This window comes from Manacus candei, unplaced genomic scaffold (assembly GCF_025592945.1).
Source record: "Manacus candei isolate 608988 ecotype Guabito, Panama unplaced genomic scaffold, ASM2559294v1 h1tg000056l, whole genome shotgun sequence".
NCBI classification, from domain to species: Eukaryota; Metazoa; Chordata; class Aves; order Passeriformes; family Pipridae; genus Manacus; species Manacus candei.
In genome coordinates this window covers 11,481,669-11,501,164 of record NW_026138104.1, presented here as the reverse complement: position 1 = coordinate 11,501,164, position 19,496 = coordinate 11,481,669, and the positions used below count along the sequence as shown (strand labels likewise).

Sequence of the window (19,496 nt, the reverse complement as noted above, 5' to 3'; positions counted from 1 at the left end):
CACCCTGGGGAAAGAGAAGGAAGTTGGGAAGGGTGTTGTTACCCTTTGCCAACCTATAGTAAACTTGTCCACTGAGCCTCCCATCCTCCCTTGCATGTTCAGTAATAGTCCTTTGCAAAATGGTGAGGCCTCCGTGCCTCGTTGGTTTTGTTTTCCTGAGATGCCAGCATGCTGGTTCTAGTGAGAGGAATAGCAGATGCCATCCAGCAGATCGGGGGCTGTTGGTACTGGTGGCTAAAGTGCTCATCTGTTGAATTGGAGGCTACTTTATAGCTGATGAGGCCAATGTGAGCCACTGCTACTGCTGGTGTTGCTTTCCCCACCCTGTTTTCCCCACTGTGCTGCAGAGGCAGAATTTGGGAAGTGCTTACTTGCAGGGCAAGCCAAGTGAGGAGAGAAGAAATAGCAAAAAGAAAGACCCAGGCTGTACTGAGGGATGTAGGAGAGAGCTTGTAGAGGCCTGGGGACATGAGCTTGCTTAATACGCTTGTATTGCCAGGGCCCACCAGTCAGAGCATCCCTGGGGTAAGTCACGCTGGCTGTGGGTCAGTGTCAGGTGTGTGGAGAGATGTGTTTCCAGTGGAATCTCTGGGTTGATTTGAGCCTTGCTGATGCCCTGCTGTCCTGAGGGGTATGTGCTTCCTAGTCTGGCCTGTCAGGCACCTCTGCCTCACCACCATTCCCTCTGGCTTGGGACAGCCCTGCTGCTCTCCCGCATCCCTACAGTCATCTGCATAAGGCCAGACTTCTGCAGGTGCTGGGGCATGAATAGATTGTCCCAAGTATGTCAGCATTAGCATTTCATTTTGAAGACTGTACAGGTAAATACTACGTTCTTAAGTGTGCCTTGGTTCTCCTTTCTGCTTTCCAAAAGCAACTGGAAAAAAATCTGTATCATGAATTACAAATTTTTTTTAGTCTAGATTTATTTTTTTGAAAACAACACATTTTCCAGTATTAATTTAACTACAGTGACCAAAACACTTTTATCAAAATAAACAGAATCAGAATAAGCAATAAAAACGTACATAAAGAAAACTGAAGAGATGGGTGGCTCAGATCTTGGCAGTGACGTTTTTTCTAGGGGCACACAGTACTGTTGGGCTGGGGAATAAATCATATATGACCTCCAGTTGTTTCTGTCCTGCATGTCGTAGCTGACCAAAACTTCTGGTACTAATATTACACTGAAATTCCTTAATTTATCCCTTCTTTCCTTGAAGTCATGTGCAATTTGTCTGAAAGTTTTCTTTTAGTTGTTCTCTGATATAAACCAAATCTGCTCTCATGTGGTAAAGGAGGGAGTCATATAAACTAATGAACTAGCTGTTATATAGACATATTATGCATTATGACACACTTTCACTATTTATGCATATGTGCCAACAGTGTATCACAGCACAGTACCTGCTTTATAGCAAAATGACAATTTTCCTCTTTACTCATCCCATGAGTTAGGAATCAAATGTCTTTCTGAACTTTATTTACTTTGCTTCCCGGGTGCTTCTTGTGTTCTTTTAGTTGAAATTTTTACAAATGTTTGTTAGCACTGACCTATTGTAAAGCCATATAATGCAAAAATTTCACTAGAATAAAACTTATGCCAAGTTAAAATGTTTTCTGAGGGTAACCAAGGAAAAACAATGCAGATGTGCTATATATATATGTCTTGGCAGAAGACAAAGGCTTTTTATAGTGTATCTACCATCACAGCTCGAGCTTGGCAATACATTCCTGTAGCATATGCATATGGCTTTTCAGGCAAACAGTAAACAGAGTTTAATGTGGCTTTCAGCACAGACTGAATCTCTCTGGAACTGGGGACGCTTTTGCCTGACTTCAGTGCCATTTGAGCCAGACCAATTATGTGGTTGCACGTTTGTCTTGGCCTTTCAGGGTAGTCCCTTTTGGATTTAGTCTGTAATCAAAAGAGAATGTCAGAAACAGAAGTCTCAAGTAACCTTTCCCTTTTGCCTGTAAGACTGAAACAAGAGAGACTTATGTAGGCAGAAACAGTTTAAACTAAATACAAGGTAATTGCACAAAACCCTATGCTTATTATTCCACTGTTTCTGGACTGCACTGTGAAAATTTGAGCTGCAAGTTGTAGTCCAAAGACAAACTATATTTTCCAGAGTTTGGCTGAAATGATGATGAGGTTTTTCTTTTAAAGGATACAGATCTGTTAGTAATGACAAATTCTGGATTTTTCCCCCTCCTCTTTTTTTTTCACCTCTTTTTCCCATAACTGTGCTTAGGACTGCTTCTGCACATCTTCAAAAGATTCATGACCATCACCCACTGAACTGCATCCTGTGCCCTCCCTCCTGCTTGCCTTAGCTAACCCATGTCTCATCCATATAATTTAGACTCTTAAGGCTTCTTGTTGTGGGACAAAGCCCCAGAATCCTCCGAAGGAATTTGTGTAATTTTCCCCAAAATTGTTTTGCTGCTGGCTAGAGTATACTGATGTTTATTTCTAGCCTGAAGCCCCCTTTTATTATCTTTTTTTTTTTTGCTTCAGAGGCAGCCAGGAGAGCATAGCAGAGGGAGGCAAAGGGGAAGAGCCCTTCTCCCATGCAATGCAAGCACTGTAACAGGCACAAAGACTGTATTACACCCCCATCAGTGAAGTGGAAAGTGTTTCTCATTTCATTGAACTTACACCAACAGGCTGTGGATATGCCTGTTCCAGAATTAAAAGTAGCTAACTTAGCCTTGACAGCTTATGGACACCTCCTACTTGTGGAACACCCCTGTCCACAATCTTCTCTAGAAACAGGAAATTCAGCTAGTTACATCATTATAATGTCAACTAGATCAACTATGAGCTGTCAGTTTTCCGAGGCAGATGGTCCATCTTTGGCAAAGCAGGGCTCTGGTTCCTGCTGAAATCTCTGGCTGCTGTGTCAGGAATAAGCTGGGGTGGAGGAAGAGGAGGAGATCTGACCGAGCTTCTCCTCTGTGTCACTGCGCCGTCCATGTGCTGCTCACCTGCAGTTCTGCTGCCAACAACTCTGGAGTGAGCTGGGTGTGCTCTGCACACCCCACCCAGCTCTGCTTCCATTCAGCATTTTCAATAACTACCTTTAGCCTCACCTGTTTTTGATGTACATAAAAAAAGGTGTCTAATGTTTGAGGTTTGAAAATCCTAAAGGAAAAATAACTTTTTTTTTACCCATTTGAAAGATCATAGTGATGTGAATCAAAAATACAGGCACCTTTTCAATTGTGACCAAGGTCTACGTTTTGCATCCTGAATATCTCTGTACAGAGTAATCTATGCAGATGTAATTATTTATGGGACTATTTCTGATATCTGTCATTGGTGTATCTTAATTATTCCAGTGTCGTAATTGTCTTCTGAGCATGAAAGTTTAAGCGCAATTTATTTTTTCTGTTTGTTTGGTATTTGGAAGTGTAGCTGTTTTGAAAGCATGCCCTTTTTCCTGTGAACCTTGAAGGAGGCATGTAGCTTATCAAAGGCCATGTGCTGACCTACTGAAAATTTCAAGGAAGTCTTACTTTTAATATTTTTTTGTTTAAAAAAAATCAATTATCTGAGAAAGACTGATGTAAAATTAAATATATTTTTTTTATATTTACAGTGTATGAGGTTATAAATTATCACTTTAAAATATCAGTGTATAAGTTTAAGTTGATTTGTTTAATTTAGAAGATATTTTTCTGAATTAACAGCATAAGTATGTCTGCTTTTACTCTTACTTTACAGACCAATGCATAGAACAGCTTGAATATGTTCTATTGTATTGTGCAACGAGGTTGTACTTCTCATAGGAAGCATGAAAAACTCTGGAATTCAAGAGAATATGTACTTTTTCCCCCCTGTCTTTATATTTTAGGAGATGGTTTGGCTATCACAGTATTGTGTTTGATCTCATTTGATGGGGATAATCTAAACAGAATGTTTTATATGAGTTTGGGAGGTCTAAGAGTTTTGAGTCCAAGACAGTTTCAATTATCTTTTTTTTTCCCTAAAGCTAAATGAATTTTCAAACAACCATGGTTTCAAATAATAGAACTACTTAGGGAACGAATTTTGTGTTGTATGAAAATAAGTAAGGTTTTATTTTTTTTCCCAGCATTTTAATGAAAGGGACAGCTTTTGTGAAAAATACTTCCTAAAATACCTGTGAGGGCTATTTTGGAGAGTCTCCACGGGGCAGGGATGCTCAGCTGGGAGGAAGGAGGTCCAAGAGTGAGGCCATACCCTGCAGAGCTCTTCACCAACCTGCAACTTTTTCAACCTGGATATCAGATGTCTTAATCACTGACATTGAAGTGTCTTCTAGAAAATCTTCTTGTTAAAGCAAAGCTTTGCCTAAACTGATATTTTTGCTTCAAGTTTTTCACAAAGCTTGCATTTACAAAAACTTTCTCCTAAGGTGAGGATGATTCCTACTATCACTAAGCTGGCTAAAATATTTCCCTTTTTTCAAATGGCAAAATTTTAGTTCAGTGCCAATTTTTTTGTTGTACTTTGTCTTCCTAGAAGAAAGGGAACTGCATTCCTGGTATAACATCCTGCAGCCTGTGTAGAAGAACAGAGTGAAATTAAATCAGCCTTTTAGAAAATAAGAAGAGTAGAAGGCGTATGAGTCATGCAGCGTAATAAAATGTTACTAGGGCTACATTTTACTGTTTGGTGCAAACCTCCTGATGATAGCCACGCATGTGAACTTGGAACAGAAGTTTGGCCTAGCTGAGGGTGTTGCTGTGAGTCGGTGTCTGATTCACAACAGCTGGGAGAGTGTAATCCCTCCCTGTGTGCACAGCATGTCCCTGTGTGCCTGTGTCTCCCCACCTACCTTGTACCCATGGGATCTCTTACATCTACTCATATAAACATTCTGCATTTTAAATTGAGGACTAAATGAATAGGTTTCTTGCCTCTTCCTTTTCTTCATCACTGATAAAAAAAAAAAAATGCAGCAAAACTTTGATCCCCCCACTTAGGTTTAAAGGCTGTGAATTGCAAACGTTGCCTAGTCGGAAGACAGCGAAGGCCCCCGGATAAAGCGCTTGCAGCCGGTAGATCTTGCTCTGTGTCTTAACCAATGAAAGTTCATGACCTCTCCCTATCTGAACAGCTCACTATATATAGACTAGGATCTTCCCTGGGAATTCTCATAGCAGCCTCTCTGGTGCAGCTGTGGAGCAGCTCAGTGCCCAGATGACGCTGGAGGTGCTGTGTGTGACCGATTTGTGTGTGCAGTTGTTTGTCCCACCTGTGCCGGGGCTTTGGTCTGTACGTGGCTGTGAGTTACTTGTCTCTAGGAAAAAGCACAAAAAATAACTGTTAGACCTGAGGAATTCTCCACTAGAAAGCAAGGCACCCTGTTCCTGGAAAATGAAAACAAAATGCATTTCAGGCCCTTGAAAATGATTTTATTTTACTTAATATTTTAAATTGTGTAAGGATATATAATTGTTCGTCTGTATCAAAATTAGACTGCATAGAGCATGACAGAGATCTGAGAATTCATATACAAAAGTCTTCTGTGGTAGATTTCTTTTTCGAGAACAGTATTCTTGGCTTTAAGAACTGGAGAGTGGGTTTCATATACAAGAGTGGGTGTCTATATGTGAGTATATATATATATGTACACACAGGATTATTATTTTGATGCTTGCAAGCTTCTATCAGTCCAGATATCTCACTATTTAAAATAATATGAGGGATATTTTGAGAATATACTTTTCTTCCAGTTATTGGAACTTTTATGGTATTGTTAACAGTGCTGTTACTATTACCATAGAAGAGAAGAGACAAAACAAAGACCTGTTGGTTGCTAGGGGAAACTTGCAAAGTTAAATTAATTTATTTGAAGTGGTTTTTTTTTTGCAAAAATACATGGATGGAGCCTTGTGGTTAGATGAAATGGTTTAAAATTTTGGTTAGCTTGATGCAGTACTGTCTGGGAAGCTGTAAGTATATCTATCTAAACCATATACTAAACAGTCAAAAAGGTGCCATGTATTAATCTCTTTCTATTCATCAAAGTATTTTCTTTTTCCTCTACTATGTTGTAGAACAAGCAGATTTTTCTCTTTAGTGAAGTTTAGGACACTATTTCCATGTACCTACCCACAGCCTTGATTATACACTGATCATTCAAAGCTAGCAAGAGATACCAGTGCCTTCTGTCTGCATTTTGGTACAGAACTCATTGGAGAGATCCCAGATGAATAATATAAACAACTTTTCCAGAAAAAAAAAAGTAGTTTCTAAGAACCTGATTTTTTTTTTTTCTTACAGCTTACTCTCAAGTATGCTGTGTGTGTTTCACAGGACTTAGGTACAGAAAATGAAAGTTGCAGTACTTTAAGAAATACTACTTTTCTGTGAACAGATGAGCTGCACCTAAATGAAAAACAAGTTTTTTCTAATTATTTTTGTTTTTTAATCAATCCCGTGTGAAACCTATTTTTGTTATTAGTTACGAATAGTTCCTATATTTATGTATGTTTGTGTGCTTACAGACAATATAATTATGCTGTTACATTGATACATTTTCAATAAAGTCAGTTTCTCAAAGCACATAAAGAACTAGAAACTGGAGGTTTCAAACTCAGGTTTGACTAAGTAGAGGATACTCTCTAATTTGTCTAGGAGAAGAAAAGAAAGATAATTACTTGGGTTTTACAGGGCTTGAAGGTATAATTCTAGGTGGAATATTATGGCACATTTGAGTATATTTCTAACATTGTCCTTGTGCATGCAATTGCAGTAATTTCTCTGTATCTTCTGTTAAAGTTTACTTTGTTACAAAGATGGGAATTTATAGTTTAAATCACAGTATGATATATGACTGAAAACACTGAAGTATCATATCACTCTTATATTAATCAAAACTTCTGGAGATGCAAATTGCAGTACCCTGAGCTTGAAAAATTAAACAGTTTTAACAATTTCCCATACGATATACTCACAACTCAGCTGAAAAGACTTGAACATTTGCCTCTTGTTCAAAATAGGGCCTGGCATTGCTTCACTGATTTTAATGGTTATTTTTTGTTGCTTTCTTTTCTGGTCAAGAAGACTAGCTGGTTTTGCTTCTTTTGTAATAAAATCTTCTGCTTTAACTCTGACAAGTGCAGACACGCTGTTAGAGATTTAAGCGATTTTGAAAGATGTGTAATGGGTTAGAGTTCAGTGTACTGCTGTTAGCTGCTCCCTATCGCTGGAGGTGACAAGGGAGCAGATAACTAAGGGAGTAAGAGGAGGTTTTTAGTGCTGATCCCCATCTCCCTGCATTAGTGGATTCATTTTCAGGGCTTAACTGGCAAGCTTTGCTTATGTTGATGGGCGCTAATGCAGTTAGGTCTGTGAGGGTATTGCAGTGTCTAGTTGGAAGGAATTCTGCTGTGGTAAATGAAAGGGGCACACTCTTAAAGAAGTTTTTTTCCAGTATTTGTCAGCTGTGTTTGCTTTAACATCTTGGAATGTTAGATCTGTTTTCTGCTGCTGGCCAGCTATGGAAGTGTTGGTGAGTCAGAAGCAAATGTAGACAGTAGACGAGTGGGTTTTGAGAAGCCAGAGGAAGAGGGGAGGTTGTGGTGCACCAGGCAGCTGCAGTTGGCAGGTGATTTTTTTGTATTTATACCAAATTCTGGAATGGGAAATGGGATTGAGGGAGGAGTTTGAAAATGAAGAGAGTCCTCTTTAAGTAATGAATAAGGTGAGGGCTCAGGGCAAGGAGTTTTCCTGCGTTGCAGTTTTCCCGTTATGAGCTCTCTTGACTAGTCTGGAGTGTGGCAGTGGCATTCTGTGGTGTGTGAGGATTTTTTTTTGTTTGTTTTGTTTTTGTTTTTTCTGGTTTGGTTTGGTTTTTTTTGGATTAAACTGGGGCTAACCTCAAGCTTAGACCAGACCTGATCTTAGTTATTGAATAGAAAAAGAGAATTATTGCAGATTTGTGAGGAGGAACTATTACTGATGATCTCTGAACAAAACATGAATGTAAATTAAAATAGCAGGAAAGGTAAAATGTGGAGTTGGTAGCAGTTACCATTAAATCTGCCTTTATTTTTCTACTGAGGTCTGCAGCCAGCTGCAGTGTTAATTGCTTTTTATTTTAAACATGGTAATACCCTGCAGTATGGTCAGTAGGAGTACAGCCACAGTAAACCTAAATTTACCTTAGGGGCAATTTAAAAAAACAACAACAACAAAAAGTATTTCTCTTTAGAAGTAGTGAATACATTTGAACACAAGCCAAACAATTCAGACTACTGTTTTTAGAAGTTTAGTTTTAGGTACTTCACCTCCTTCACACTAATGTGAAGTGCTGCATTGCAGTTCCTGCCCTGGATTAGCAGCAATCAGAATCTAGAATTCAAAGAGAATGGCAGATCTGTTTTATTTAACCTTATAAAACAAGCATGAGTATAGTGGCTGAATTTATATGGAGATTTTTCTTATAGTTTCAGAAAAGTACTGGGCATGTTTAGAAATGAGTGACTACACACTTAAATCAGTGCCACTAGAAGGTATTGAAATTACACTCCTTCAAAAAGATTGGGCAGTTTGGAAAACTAATAGTGAAATATTGTTGCTACAGCTGTTCCCACGAGATGAAAATAAGGCCTGCTTTGGTTAAAGTATCTTGAAAAGTATTTAAGATACCATTAACATGATACCATGATTATTTCCACACTTCTTGTGCAGATGCCTACTGGAAAAGAGTTTTCCTTGGTGGGTTTGACCTGTGAGCATCTGCCTGTATGTGCACAGGAGTGTGTTAAACACAGATACTGTTCCACGGGTGTCTGATCCTTACGGGTGAGATGGTGGAGTGGTGGTGTGCAGAGGTCATCTGGCCTCATGTCAGCCTACTTGGGCCATGTAGAAAGCTTTTTGCCTGAGCTACAATGTGCACATAGGAGGGGAGAACAAATAAAGAGAATATACTTATAGTCTTGGGAACAGGTTTATAGGGCACAGTGGAAACTCCTGAACCTTTCAGTCCCATGTTCACTATTAGCAGGATTTTCCTGCAATACAGATCAGTAGAAATGCTCTGTGTATCTATTCTGGGTCCTAGGACCCTGTATTGATCTGTGGGTGTTTTCCAGCATATATTTGTCACTTTATTTGTGCCTTATACCAGCTTGATCCGACAGCCGTGGGTGACGCAGCACTGCTCCCCTAAACCAGACAGGGAATTACTGGGTAGGCTGCAGGCAGTGCCCAAGCACTGTGGTGCTGTGGTGCACGGAGTGTAGGGGGTGTCTTCCAATATCCACCCTGCTTACAGCAACTGCAGAGGAGGCAGGGAAATCTTGTGGGTGTCCCTGTGCACAGCTGACTGGGTGGCAGGGAAGAGTAAAGCATCTGGGGTGCTAAAACTATAAATCCTGTCAAAAACGTGAGATATCATAGCTGACCTAAATCAAGATAAACTTTTCAATGATTCACATAACTTGTACATTCCTTTCACATGGTTCACCAAAGCTGTTTATATTACAAAATCCTGCACACCAACCCTTGACTTTGAAGCTCCCAGAGGAATAATGCAGCCATCAGGACAGAGAGTGGTATTTCATATTTTTTCTTACCTTCATAGTTATAGTGGGTCGGAAGTGTGAGGCACTCTATGTAATAGTGTTTTTGCAACTCTCTCTGTATATTAATCATTGTTTAGAGTTCATATACGACTCAATTAATTGCCTGTGCCCGCTTGGGAGCATATATCAAAACTCGTGGTTTCTGTCTTTCATGGCACTTGTTATTAATGGCCCCCAAATAAAAATCTGATTTCAAGTATATTTCTGAAATAAATCAGGCTCTTTGTCTTATGCTGAATGTCACTTGGGTAGACAACTGTATTTCTACTCTTAAATATTCCCTTGAAACATTTTGCCAGGCTCACTTTTTGTTTAATGAGCATTGATCAATGATACAGATGTCAGTCTGCAACATCCATGTCTGTAGGCACAGACATATCTATATGATTGGTTATTCCAGTAAAATCCATTATTCTGGTCTAAATCTAGTACCGTATTTGGAGAACTTTTGTAGTGGCTGAAAAAAACAATAAACCGCTTAAATCCAAACAATGCTGTAATGATAGGTGGAGGTAAAAAGTTCTTGAAAGAAACAGAAGGAACTTCTTTCATCAAGTTCATTTCTGGTTCAATTGTCAAGCTGCGATCCAGAGATGTTCTGCATTTCTTCAGCATTGTTGCCCAGATTCCAAATCCCCGCACATAAGATTGTACACCATTATACCCAGTACATTTCACTACATATACATGGGATATGGATTTGATTACTGTACTTCATAGCTATCATCTGGAGTTAATACTAATAATTACAAATTGCAATAAAGAAACTATTTCGTTGCATTATTTGTTGTATTTTAATGCAGATAATGAAGTAAACTCTGAAGTAAGCAAAATGATCTGAAAAGGGCCCATTTACCTTACTTGTGGAGTTATCACAGTTGCAGTTTGTGGCAGTGCTTTGATAGATGTCCAATTTTCTTACATTGAAATAAATCACATGTAAAAGTTTTATTTTGCAGTTTGGGCAGGACAGTATTATTCAGTGCCCACAGCATGGACATGATGAAGTTTAGAGACACAATGTCATTCCACTCAGTATGTTTTTCTCAAATATTTAATTTTTTCCCTTTAGCAAACAGAACATAATTGTTCACAGCATAAACAATGAGTAGTCAGGGTGAAAGTGTGTTAATTTTTCATAGCCAGATGCAAGGCTTTATTCTTCATTTATTAATTCTCAAATCTGGTTGCCACATGCCATTCCAGTGGCAGCACAAAATAACTTTTCCTTTTTTTGTGGGTGTCTGACTCGATTCTAATAGCAGAGTTCAGGTGTTGGCTGGGTGCTCAGGAGCTGGACCTGCCCTTTGGTGGTGGCACCTCCTAGTGGTTACAGAGCTGCGTGCTGTGAAGAAATGTCATAAGGTCAGTTTTGACAACGGGCAATGTTTTCAGTGCAATATTTTTGGAATAGGCTGCCAGGAGACATGTGAAATGCAGCCATAACCCCAGGAGCTGGGGGTGTTGATCAAGAATTGGCTGAACATGAGCCAGCGGTGTGCCCGGGTGGCCAAGAAGGCCAATGGCATCCTGGTTTGTACCAGTAATAGTGTGGCCAGCAGGACAGGAGCAGCGATTGTCTCCCCGTACTCGGCACTAGTGAGGCTGCGCCTTGAATCCAAGGATCAGTTTTGGGCCCCTCACTTCAAGAAAGGTGTTGAGGTGCTGGAGAGTGTCCAGATAAGGGCAATGGAGCTGGGGAAGGGTCTGCAGCATAAGTCTTATGAGGAATGGCTGAGTTAGCTGAGGTTGTTTAGCCTGGAAAAAAGGACTCTCAGAGGAGACCGTGTCGCTCCAGGTGGGGGTAGTAGCCAGGTGGGGGTCAATCTCTTCTGCCAGGTAACAAGGGATGGGATGAGAAGAAATGGCCTCAAGTTGTTTTAGATTGAATCTTAGGAAAAGTTTCTTCACTGAAAGGGTTATCAAGCATGGGAACAGGTTGCCTGGAGGAGTGTTTGAGTCACCGACCCTGGAGGTATTTAAAAGACGTGTAGGTATTTTACTTAGGGACATGGTTTTGTGGAGAACTTGGCAATGCTGGGTTAATTTAACGGTTGGACTTGATGATCTTAGAAGTCTTTTCCAGCCTAAGCAATTCTATGATTCTATGCCTAGTCCTGCACTAGGGAAGGAGGAGCCCCATGCAGTGCCACAGGCTGGGGCTGGTGCCAGTGAGTGGGCAGGAGCCAGTCCTGCACCCTGGCAGCAGGCACTGTCCTGCACTGGGCCAGCAGGGCATGCCCAGGAGATGAGGGAGGTGATCCCTTCCTTCTGCTCAGCATGGTCCACGTCCAAATCTGGAATGTCTTGAGGTCCGTTCCAATCTGAATTATTCCTTGACATTAAGTTATTGGGGCATATAGAGAGTCTGTGCTATTTAATAGGTAATGAAAATATGCAGTAAATAGTCAAGTTGATTTAAATTAATCAGTGATGTGATTTCTCATGGATTGGTATAGATTGCTTCTCGGTAAAGTGGATGAGTTAAAAGAATAAATAAAAAATTCCAGACTTTTGTGATGCATTAATAGGACGAACTTACATATTCTATCCTAGGGTAGGAAAAAAGGAAGTTTAGCTCTAGACTAGATCACAGACTACTTTGCTTACAGATTTCGGAAATCACCATTCCTTTTCAGAAGAACAAGAGATTCATTTATATATATATGAAAGTTTATGCAAACTAGTAGTAGCTAATGGCCAAGGTAAATTTAACTTTTTTAATAGCAACCTTTTGCCAATGAAAGCAAGATCTGGTAGTTCCTGGATGCTTTGTTTTGTACTCCAGTAGTAATGCAGCACAACTCAATATGTAGTAGTGTTCCAGTGGTTTACTGACCGTATTATTTCAATTTTTAGTGGATTTTAGGAGACATTTAATTGCTGAAGTGGACAACTACTTGGCTCATTTTTTTTGGCTATCAGACTTCTATGCTGAGGACTGACAGTGATAGTGTAATGTGATCAATTTTTAAGTAAGTCACTGTTATTGTTGAAACTGGACATACCAGATGCATGCAAAACCTAACATTACTTTTTTTACTTCAGAAACATCCTTTCCAACATGTCAGTATCTCAGGAAGAGTGGTATTTACCATATGTTCAGATTTTTTCTTGGATGGCTTTCTCATAAGCTAAAGCCCTTTTAGTGAGGCTGGGAAAGCACTGCTCAGTGTAAAAGTGGAACAAGATGCTTCAGTGATCAGACATGTATGTTTTTCTCTTTTTCATAACTGGTTCGTGTCAGATCAGTATATACCTCTTGGTTGAAGACATTGTGTATACTCCTGTATATTTGAAAAAACAGAATCCTTGACCAAACCCTTTCATAACAGCATGATTTCTAACCTTCCTGGGTATGTATTTCTCTTTCTCAGTAATACAGAATTGCAAGAAATTAGCTTTAGGGTGGTACATTCTCAGAATGAAGAGCAGTTTTACAGGTTAAGGATCAAAAAGATGAAAGGGATAAGGCTTATTTTCCGCTGTACAGCGTTCAACTATTTTCTATTGTTGTCTGTAGACCTGTTTTTCTTGACTTCATGGGATACAGGGCAAGGTGGAGTGAATGTGGTCTAAAATTGGTGTGAGGGGAGTGATTGCAAGTGGAGTGAGGTCAGAAATGGAAAAGATAACTGCCCCTTCAACTCATCACCTGGTAACTTTAGAATTGCTATAGGTATCAGTTGCTTTCTGAGGCTGGGCTGCTTTCATTAATGTTAAGTATTTTTCCAGCTTGTGCCCTTGCCAGGACAGTGAATGCACTTAAGTTGTACCGTTAGTGCCAACTGTCTGTGCTGCAGCATCAACATCCTGTAGAGAGCACAGCTGTATTTGAAGCTCATTCTCCCACTGCTGTTCCTGTGTGTTATGCAACAGGTCTTTGTGCCTGGAATTGGAGGAGATACACAGTGGGAAGGAGAAGCAATTCAAACCCAGGGACTTGTTCTTGCTGGCTTGTCAGGCCGTGGAACGTAACTGGAATCCAGCTGATGCTGTGAACGTTTGTGGCTTTCCTTTGGCACCTGACTGCTTGTTTTGATGGTTCCCTCCTGCAGCACAGAGCTAGACAGGGAAATGAATGAATTCACTGGCAAATTTTCAGATATATTAGTTTTTTATTAACCATCATTTTCCTTTCAGACTCTTAACACGCCCAGATGCCATATGCTGCTGAACAGACAAGTCTGGGTACACACCCCAGCCTGATGATTTAGTTGGTTTTGATCTCTGTGTACTCTTTTGCCACAAAGACTTTATCTGTTCTCAAAAAACTTAATCCAGTGAAGATAGCCACACATATGGCCTTGTAATCTTGAATTCCAGATGGTTTTAAGTAGAAACTAATAATATATACTTACTTTCCCTTTATCTCCTCATTTAAAAATAAGAAATTATATCGACAGACTTGGATATGCTTCTGCTCTTTCCTTAGTCCTGGTGATGAGTCTGTTTTCCTTTACAAGTTACACTGAAATACGAGTGCATGACTGTCCAGTTGATAGTGTTTTTTCAAGTAATTTAAGGATTTATGTACTGAAAAAGATTTTAGAGCAAAAAGCTATAAATTATATCTAATGTAGATAATTACAGTTCTAGAAACATGGTCTTTGATAGGCACAGAGAGCCTCTATGAGCCCAGCTTGGCAAAGCCAATACATTTCCGCAGAGACTGCTGTGTGGTAAGAAATATACTTCCTATTTGGGTCAGAACAGATTAGAAAATACAGGAGTGTGTGTGGAAAAATACCTGGTTTACTTGTTTTCCAGATCTGTAACAAACTGTAGTGGCAAATACATCAATCTGTGTGCAGCTGAAGGCTGTAGTTGGGAAACCCAAGTTGTAATGGTCAAAGACCTCTTGAAGAGCGCTTGATGTCCTCCCCCAGTAGTGCTCTCTTCGTGGGCTTCAAACCAAACCCAAGCAATTAAACAGGCACACCCCCCTCTCTACCATCCCACCTCCAATTGTTTTTTCTGATGCTTCAGGACATCCTCCTGGTGGCAGATGAGATTATATCACAGTAGTGGGCACAATTGGTAAACACCAAGCATTGTACAGCAGGCTTTTAGGAGCCTGATTTTCTGCTTTCTGTTAAACAGATGGCTACTTCTAAGAAGTTTTGGTGCTGTCCTCTTGTATGATAGGGACAAAGTATTTAAAAGAATAATCTTATTTATTGAAGCTTTTTATGTTAAATATTTCGATGCATTTTTGGAAAGGGTAAGTTTGCAAAAGCCAAGACACCTATTTAGATGTAAAGGAATAAATCTTCCTATGCAATTAATAAGAACACATTGCAGTTTCCATTCTGATTTCTAGATATTGTTTTCCACATATGGTCCTTGTTTCCATTATGTGGGAACATAAAATTGTTAGCTACAGAACAGTGAATGATACTACTTAAACTAATGGTTTTCTCAGTTTTTCCTTTGTGCTTTTGAGAAGTCCTATTTTATGAAATAAACAGAATATGAATGGCTGCATTCTTGCTGCCTGTGTAATGTGCTCTTGCTTCCACTCTCAGTGCTGGTGTTAACTTAGCAAATATTTATCTCCCATTACTGAGGACTTTGGAGCAGAAAATGTGGTGCTCATGATTTAAATTATGAGTACCTTTGTAATCATAGTCAAGTAGAATAGTTAAATGGGTGTAGACAGGAAACAGGAGATCTGACTTGCTTAGACTTGAGCTAAGTGATGCAATATTTAAATGAAGATATTATAAATCAGGTTTAGCGTTACTTCTATCCTTGTATTCAATGAAGTGAACTTGCTGGTTCTTCTGCATGAACTAGTGACAAAGGCATCTGTACAGCTTTTTCAAAATAATTGCACACTGCTAACTCAAACATTGGTGGAGCAGTGTAGCTAATAAGTTTTCTATCAACGCCTGTTTTTATGTCTAAATGCATTGCAGATTTGGAGAGTGCGGTACCCTTTTATACAGTCACAACAGTGAGAGAATATAAATGTGGCTTTGTTTTATTGACAAAATGTGAAAATCTGATTCTAATGTACAAATTCAAATATTGAAAGAGCAGCAACGTGTCTGACTCTGGGATGTTTTATTAAACCAGAACAGCTCTGAAGCAGGTTTCTCAGAAAGTTTGAGTGATATTTTTTACATTTTGTTTTGTATTTTTTTCATCTTTACAGAAAACAACTTTTATAGACTTAATATACTTTGCATTTTTCTTGTGTAGTAATCAGAAGACATTTTCTTTCTCGCTCGTGAAAACACCCTGTTGCACATGCCCTGAGCATGGTAATCTCTTTGTGGGCAAGTGTTGGTGTCAGTCCCTCATTTGTGAGTGAGATCTCACTTGATTGCCTTGCACTGCCACCCAGAGAGGATGACCCTGAAGGTGTTCAGGTGTCCTGAAGGAGTGATTGGACCACTTTATCCCGCAGATGAAGTTTTGTCAACTCCAGTAAACTCTGGAAATAGCCAATTTCCACTTCATGACTAAGAACTGCTCTAAGCCAAAACAGTGTATCTGACTGCTTCAGAAAATGTTTAAAGACTGTATTACTGCCATTGCACAGGGAATTGTGAATATTTGTTTACTGGCTGAGATCAAGAAATACAACTTGGCCAAGCTGTGAATACAGATATGTTTGTAACATCGATGTAGTAGTACTTGAATTCAAATCAGTGTCAAGTCTGGTTCAGTTTCTTTTGTATTTAGCAAACAGTGCATATGAGTTGAGTCTTACACAACATCATGTTCATTTTAGATCACAGAATAGAAATTTAAATATGAACATTTATGCAGTTTGTTTTCTTCCATGTTGTTTGTTTGGTTAATATATAGAAATAATTGCTAAAATTTGGAACCATAAATAGCTGTGGATTTTCATAACTCAGTAGAATCACTAGCTTCAATGTTGTTGTTTTCTTTCCCTGCACCCCTCTATGGTGTAACTAATCTCTATTTAAGTACTCCCTTCTCTCCTGGACCTCTCTTCCCTCCCAAGCCTCCCCCACCAAATCCTTGGTTTATGCAAAACCTTTAATAGAGTAAAAGGGCCTTGAGAGAAGGGCTGCTCTGACGTTTGGAGAAGGCTTTAATGAAAAGTTGCATTGTTATTTCATATTTACTTACCAAATCTCGCCAGAGTAAATTCTTGCCAAACTAGTTTTATGTATTTCTTGTCTGGTCTTGCTCATGTATTGTTTTGTATCAGGACCTTGTCTGACAGGAAAAGCGACCAGAGCAGTTCAGGCTATGGTACTACTAATAGGTGATGCAGGAAAAATGAAGTCTATCTAAAACTTCTTATGCAATATTGAGAAACTTTTAAAGGAAGTAATTAGCAGAAGTGATGCAGCTTATATATCAAAGCTATTTTTAAGTAGATTGTGCGTGCTGGAATAGCACAATAGTGATTTAGAAGTGGGTGTTCCTACTATTGATTCTGTAATCATGAATGTTTTTTTACATTTGCCTTGGAGGTAGGAAATTGTTGTGGTAGGAAGGAAAAAACAAGGATACAGGAATATTGAAGCTGTAGTTTCAGTTTGGGTGCTGTTTGTTTTGATGGATGTAGTTATGTCACTGAGCCAGTATTGCAGTTATCTGTTTTTCATGTTTCCATTCTTCAGTAAGCAGATTAAGTGTTGCAAGCATAAATGGTCAAGTGGGTGATGTATGAGGGATCAGGCTCTCTTAAAGCCCAAACTAGGTTTTCCATCTCTGATTTTGCAGTGAAGGCTGGCTTATGGTTCAATTCTGGCTTGACTTTGAGATGGAGAAATTAGCAGAGGAAACTGAATCAAGACCTTTAGGAGTGCAAGATGCTTCATAGCTTGTCTGTTTAGTTGTGTCTTCAAAGTCTGAGTCTTCCTAAATGTGCTTCAGTCTTTGGTGTAGATACGAGAGGCAGAGGAGATTTTTGTAATGGGCTAGAGGGTGAGGAAGGATCCTCTTTTAATTTGAGAGCAGACTTTACAAAGGCACCTCTTCAGCTGACTTCCCTTTAGAACATGTTTCTTAAGGAATGTGGAAGGATTTCTGTTGTACACAGGTGGCTTTTTCCAGCCCTTTCTGTGTTAGTGGAGTATTCAAACTTACAAAAAAGTTTATCCTGGTATTTGCGTCACGTACCTTTTTTACAGAGCAGGTTTCTCTGTCATGTAGCTATATATGCACCTCTGTATGCATGAAAATGTAAATTATGTAATACTATTTTTAATTATTCTAGAATTTTTGCTTTTAAAAAATGGATGCTGGATTATCTCTTGTAATGGGCTATAACAGAAAGTGCTGCTTAGGGAAAAGCCATATACTAGAAATCCAGTTAATTGTATAATAAATGCTTACTTAGAAGAAATGGGAGGTAATGATATTTAATACTTAGAGAAATTAGAGAAAAAAGTCTGTAATTTAATTTCTGAAATGACTAGTCTAATGACTCTATAATGTAATTCTGAAATCTGATCATCATCTGATGATAACTTACAGCAGTATTTAAGGTGGATGTACTTATACAGTGAAGTAAATTTCATAGTTATCAAAGTTCTCCAAAATATTTGACCTATGCATATATACCACGTGCAAATAAATAGAGTTTGAGGATATTAAAGCCAAAATGAATTTGATATTCTTTTCTTCAGTATGTTTATGTACATATACAGATTTAGAGGAATTCTGGTGGTCCCATTTCTTCTCCTGTTCCATCTTTAAGAAATCAAAATATTTTCAAGGTCTTTTAGAGTGGAGGTTTTATTTTTTGTGTGGTTTTTTTTTCTTTTTTTTTTTTTTTTTTCCCATTTCTAAACACTGTTATTTGAAAAAAACTGATAGTAATTGCTATTTTTAGGAAGTCAAGAACTTGTGAGATGTTGCAAGTTCGAAGGTCCTCACGTTAGTCACCTTGTGCAGTCACGCCTTCTCAGTGAAAAGCAAGGAAGTTCCATTACTGCAGGACACTGAATAACAGCCCAGGGTGTTTGGGGGTGTGTTTGAGAAGCAAGAAAAATTATGTATCATGTTCAGGTTGTGTGTTTACAGTGTAACTCTCCCCCGTTAGAAAACAAATCCTTTAAGAGTAGCATGTTGAGTACTGAACAGCCCTCAGGTCATGTAGCGATATGCAGGAGACACTTTGTGGACACAACCTTATTCCTTATGGTTTCCTTTGGTATCAAAAGTAACAATAAAGACTATAAAGCCAGTCTTCCCAGTTACTGGTAGGCACATATATAAGCACAAACCCACACACACACTAATATGCATCTATATATATGCATCTATGTGTGTGTGTATGTACCTTTTTTTATTTAAAATGTAGAAAGTGTTCTTAGTATAAGATTTAGATATTCCATCTACTGACTCTACCAAAGGACAGGTTGAAAGCCCTTTGATGGCTTTTAAATGTTGGTTTGCACCCTTTAAAGCTGTTCTGTAAATAACCCACACCCTTCACAGCTGTCCTGTAATGTTGTGTGCCTGTTGACCACTGAGATAGTTTATTTTGAGGACAATGTATTTTCCTTTTATATAGTACATATGTTCAGTAACATTGGGAATGCTGTTCCCCTGTGTGTCAGTGATAGGATTGCGACTCATACAGAACTGATAAAAGTGGGAAGACTCCATATCTGGTCTGAGACAATGTAAAAAAAGAATTTTGAGTTTACATGTCAGTTTACATTTATTTTCGGAAATATGACCTAAATAGATGTTTGATGTCAAGCATTTGTAGGATGCGATACTAACTGTGTGGTTGAGTAACATTTTTCTGTTGGCATGTGATGTCTGATATTATTTTCTTCTCCTTTTGTGCAGGATCCAAACTACTGGATACAAGTACATCGACTGGAGCACGGGGATGGTGGGATCTTAGATCTCGATGACATTCTTTGTGATGTAGCCGATGACAAAGACCGTGTAAGTAC

The 19,496-nt window shown here is 39.0% G+C and overlaps 1 protein-coding gene across 13 annotated transcripts in view; it reads left to right on the top strand.

Annotated features, from left to right (window-relative positions):
* Nucleotides 1-19,496, top strand: part of PARD3 (par-3 family cell polarity regulator) — a 451,505-nt gene that overhangs the window by 29,659 nt on the left and 402,350 nt on the right. For all 13 annotated transcript variants that reach the window (XM_051802292.1, XM_051802291.1, XM_051802289.1 and 10 more), the window contains exon 2: nucleotides 19,387-19,488. In XM_051802292.1, the coding sequence (XP_051658252.1) occupies nucleotides 19,387-19,488 (102 nt within the window). The remainder of the gene's footprint in view (nucleotides 1-19,386; nucleotides 19,489-19,496) is intronic.